The sequence below is a fragment of the Toxotes jaculatrix genome, chromosome 15 (genome assembly GCF_017976425.1).
Source record: "Toxotes jaculatrix isolate fToxJac2 chromosome 15, fToxJac2.pri, whole genome shotgun sequence".
Classification (NCBI taxonomy): domain Eukaryota; kingdom Metazoa; phylum Chordata; class Actinopteri; family Toxotidae; genus Toxotes; species Toxotes jaculatrix.
In genome coordinates this window covers 855,533-859,158 of record NC_054408.1, presented here as the reverse complement: position 1 = coordinate 859,158, position 3,626 = coordinate 855,533, and the positions used below count along the sequence as shown (strand labels likewise).

General features: G+C 47.7%; 1 protein-coding gene across 1 annotated transcript; it reads right to left on the bottom strand.

The window, feature by feature from the left end:
- lacc1 (laccase (multicopper oxidoreductase) domain containing 1) lies at positions 1-2,795 on the bottom strand. Its single transcript, XM_041056755.1, has 5 exons — positions 2,120-2,795; positions 1,597-1,775; positions 1,152-1,317; positions 730-955; positions 1-519 (listed from the first exon to the last, which is right to left on the bottom strand). Exons 1-5 carry the CDS (start codon positions 2,619-2,621, stop codon positions 315-317), a joined length of 1,278 nt encoding a protein of 425 aa, XP_040912689.1. The 5' UTR covers positions 2,622-2,795; the 3' UTR covers positions 1-314.
- Positions 2,796-3,626: the final 831 nt, after the last annotated feature.

Genomic DNA, 3,626 nt, shown 5'->3' with positions numbered 1-3,626 from the left:
GTTAACGTTTATTTGACATCAGTATTAACATGATTTTAAACAGTGGAACACAAAATACAAATTGTGCAACATAGCGTACAGGTTTAACAGTCATTATTCACCATGAGAGGCTCTGTTAAACATTTCACTTTAATATAGTGTGATTATAAAATGAAGGGATTTATTTTCCACCACAAACGACGCAGTCGCCTCGTCTGTGGTGGTGCTGTGTCTCTCTCAGTCTGGGGGCCCTGTAAAGGACGAGTGGAGGCCCATTTCCTCATAGTCCCTCCGTGGGTATCGGTGACTGACGACGTCCCTCCTGTGGGTTCGTCTCACCTGCCGGATTTCTGGCCCCGTTCTGCCGTTTCTTTGATCCACACGAAGCCCGCCTGGGTGCCGAAGTTGAGTCCGTCTCTTACGTGGGAGAAGAAGAGTGCGGGGTGACAGGAGGTGCAGGGCGTCACGCTTGACCGGTCCGTCATCGTTGCGTCGTCGTGGATGTGTTCGGGCAGGATCCCGCCGCTCTGGAGGAGGATTCTGGGACAAGAAATGCGATATGTAATGATAAAACCTGTAGCACGTAGCTGACGTGAAACCAAAACACTTTTCCATCTTACTTTTAATTATCCATTCACACACCTTTAACCTGCCTTTAACTCCTACGTCCATCTGTTATAATATTTAATATAAAGTCACACCTGAAAAAAACAAACCCTTTGTACTATGTTCTGCTCTCCTGGTCTGTACCTGTTGGCGAGGCGGATGTTGACATGCGGCCTGGCTGAGTCTGGGTCGGGGACACAGTCCGGGTGAATGCGGATGAAGTCCAGAGCCTGCTCCCTCTCCAGGGTGAAACAGCATGCCCCCACCGACGGTCCCACCGCCACCACGATGTCGCTCACCTGGCAACCCAGCTCTGTTACCATGGCCCCCACCGTCGCCATGGCAACCCCCATCAGGGTCCCTTTCCAACCTGAGGATGAGGAGAAAACGATCAGGGAGGATGGAGCCTTAAGTCTACGTCCTCTTTTTTTTTCTTTATGTCAGATTTTTCACACATGAAAAGATGAAGCCAACTTTCTTACTTACTCTTTATTATTATTATTATTATTAACAAAAGAAAGAAGCAAAGATCTGCAGCCTATAGTACAGTAAACCGAAACACCCACCTGCATGAGCAGCTCCAATGGCCTTTGACACCGGATCGGCAAACAGGATGGGCATGCAGTCCGCTCCTGGAGACCCTAGAACAACCCCAGTCTGATTGGTCACGATCCCGTCATAGCTCGAAGGCTCAGCTTTCCCCACAACCCAAACGTCGCTGCCGTGGTTCACCTGCAGGGAAATAAGAAGGGACACGAGACAAATACGAGAGTTTGCAAAGCAGATATTTCTTCTGTGTAACATTAGTTAGAAAATGTTTATAAAATAACAGCCCTAATGTAAATGTTTCGTTATGTTCTAACAGCTTGATCCATTAGGGGGAAGTATACACAAGAGAACAGTCAACTGTCCCTTCACATGTCCTAGCAGGAGAAGCATGGATTCAGATGTCTACGTGCGGCCTGTGACCTGGTGCTGAGCAGGAGAACTCATGTGGAGACGGGTCAGTACCTTGACGAGGCGTAGCGGCTTGGGGTGGAAACCAGCATGGAGGGCCAGGCGGCGTCTGTTCTCCATCACCACGGCCCCGGGGTCCCTTCTCCTGCTGCTGCTGAACAGATTCAAGGAGGACAGGGTCGGGATGTAGGACACACCGCCCGTACGGGTACTGAAGCCATGACCGAAACAGTCTAAGACACAGGAAGAGAATGTGATGAACTGCTGACAGTCACACCAATATCCATTTAAAAATCAGTCAATTTAATCGGTCCTTTCTCGTCAGGACATGGACACTTTGTTTTATAGCAATGTCCTCAACAGGTTACAGCAAGGAAAACAACAGTAATGAGGACAGAGTCAATCAGACTCAGTCAGTGTGTTAAAGTATTTATTCATATTTTACCAGGCGGGGTAAACACTAAAGTGATAAGAAAAGCATAATTAAATTGGCAGATACTTGAATGGGGTTTGGTATTGGTACGGTATGGAAAGATTCCTCTCTTTCAGCTTACAATGTCTTTTTAATTAAACCGACCTGGAATCAGTGTTGATCTCAGCACCATGATGTCTCCCTTCAGTGCAGGTAGCCGCTGCAGAAACGCCGACACTTCTTCATGGACACCTTCACCAGGTGAGTCCGTGTGGGCGGAGCCTGTGCGGCTCGGGCAGGTGAGGTCATCGGATCTAACTTTGTAATCAAACGTGTACACGGACGTAAAAAGCTGCTCCTGGTACAGAGCCAGCACCTCTCGACCCCGAAGGGTCGTGAGAACCGTAACGGAGCTCAGGTCCAGCTGGTCCACTGTCTGCTTGAACCGGTACAGACACTCCGCGGTGGAGCCGGAGTCCAGGACATGCACGCTCTTGCACGAGCTCAAAAACGGGTCCGAAAAGCCGTTTTTCTCCCTTTCTTCCCGGTAACGTTTCACGCACAGCAGAAACACGTGCGAGTCGGATGCAGATATGTCCAGTAGGGACGAGCCGGCGCATGTTGGACAGCAGCTGTGCGTCAGATCCACCAGCACGGCCTGACACATCGCAGACAGGTGTCTACAGCTCGGAGCACGGAGGGAAGCTGCAGCCGTCCCGCCCTTCGTGTGGCAGGAGGAACATGTTTGACAGCTGAAAGAACCCAGAAACTACAGCGGACTCTGGACTTCCTGCATCGCGGCCCCGCAGCGTCGCTCCGCCCAGACTGGAAACTCCTCACACTAGTGTGGAAGTTTTCTACTGAGCAGCTTCCTCGATTTCTGCTGACTGCTGCACGAACAGGAAGTTTAGCGAGGTCAAAGTGAGCTGATGAGGCACGTTAGAATTGTGGATGTGCTTTAACAATGCACGGGCTGCTGCAGCCTTCCTCTGAGACGCTGCAGAATAAAGCCACGGGACACATGCACGAAGGCTGTAAACTAATGCGTGACTCTTTTTGGTTTAGTGCACGAATTCATGCTTTCACCTGACAGCGGGTCCGGTTAAAAACGGCTGCGAATGGACATTCATTAATTTATGATCCAGCATGCATCTACTCACGTCTAGTAACCTGACCTCAGTTTATCATTAAATTGATGGATATTTGAATAGAGTTTGTTATGGGTTCCTCTGATATTGTCATTCAATTGGTAGATATTTGAATGGAGTTTGGTATGGGTTCCTCTGACATTCTCATAAAATTGGTAGATATTTGAATGGAGTTTGGTATGGGTTCCTCTGACACTCATAAAATTGGTAGATATTTGAATGGAGTTTTGTATGGGTTCCTCTGATATGATCATAAAATTAGTAGATATTTGAATAGAGTTTGGTATGGGTTCCTCTGATATGATTATTCAATTGGTAAATAGTTGAATGGAGTTTGGTATGGGTTCCGCTGACATTATCATTAAATTGGTAGATATTTGAATGGAGTTTGGTATGGATTTCTCTGAAACCTGGACGTTCTCAGAGAGAAAATAGACACATCATATGCAAGCCAAAGAAAATGTATTATACATATGGAATCAAGTAGATGCAACAGTCTCACTGGCTGTAGAGTAAATGTACAA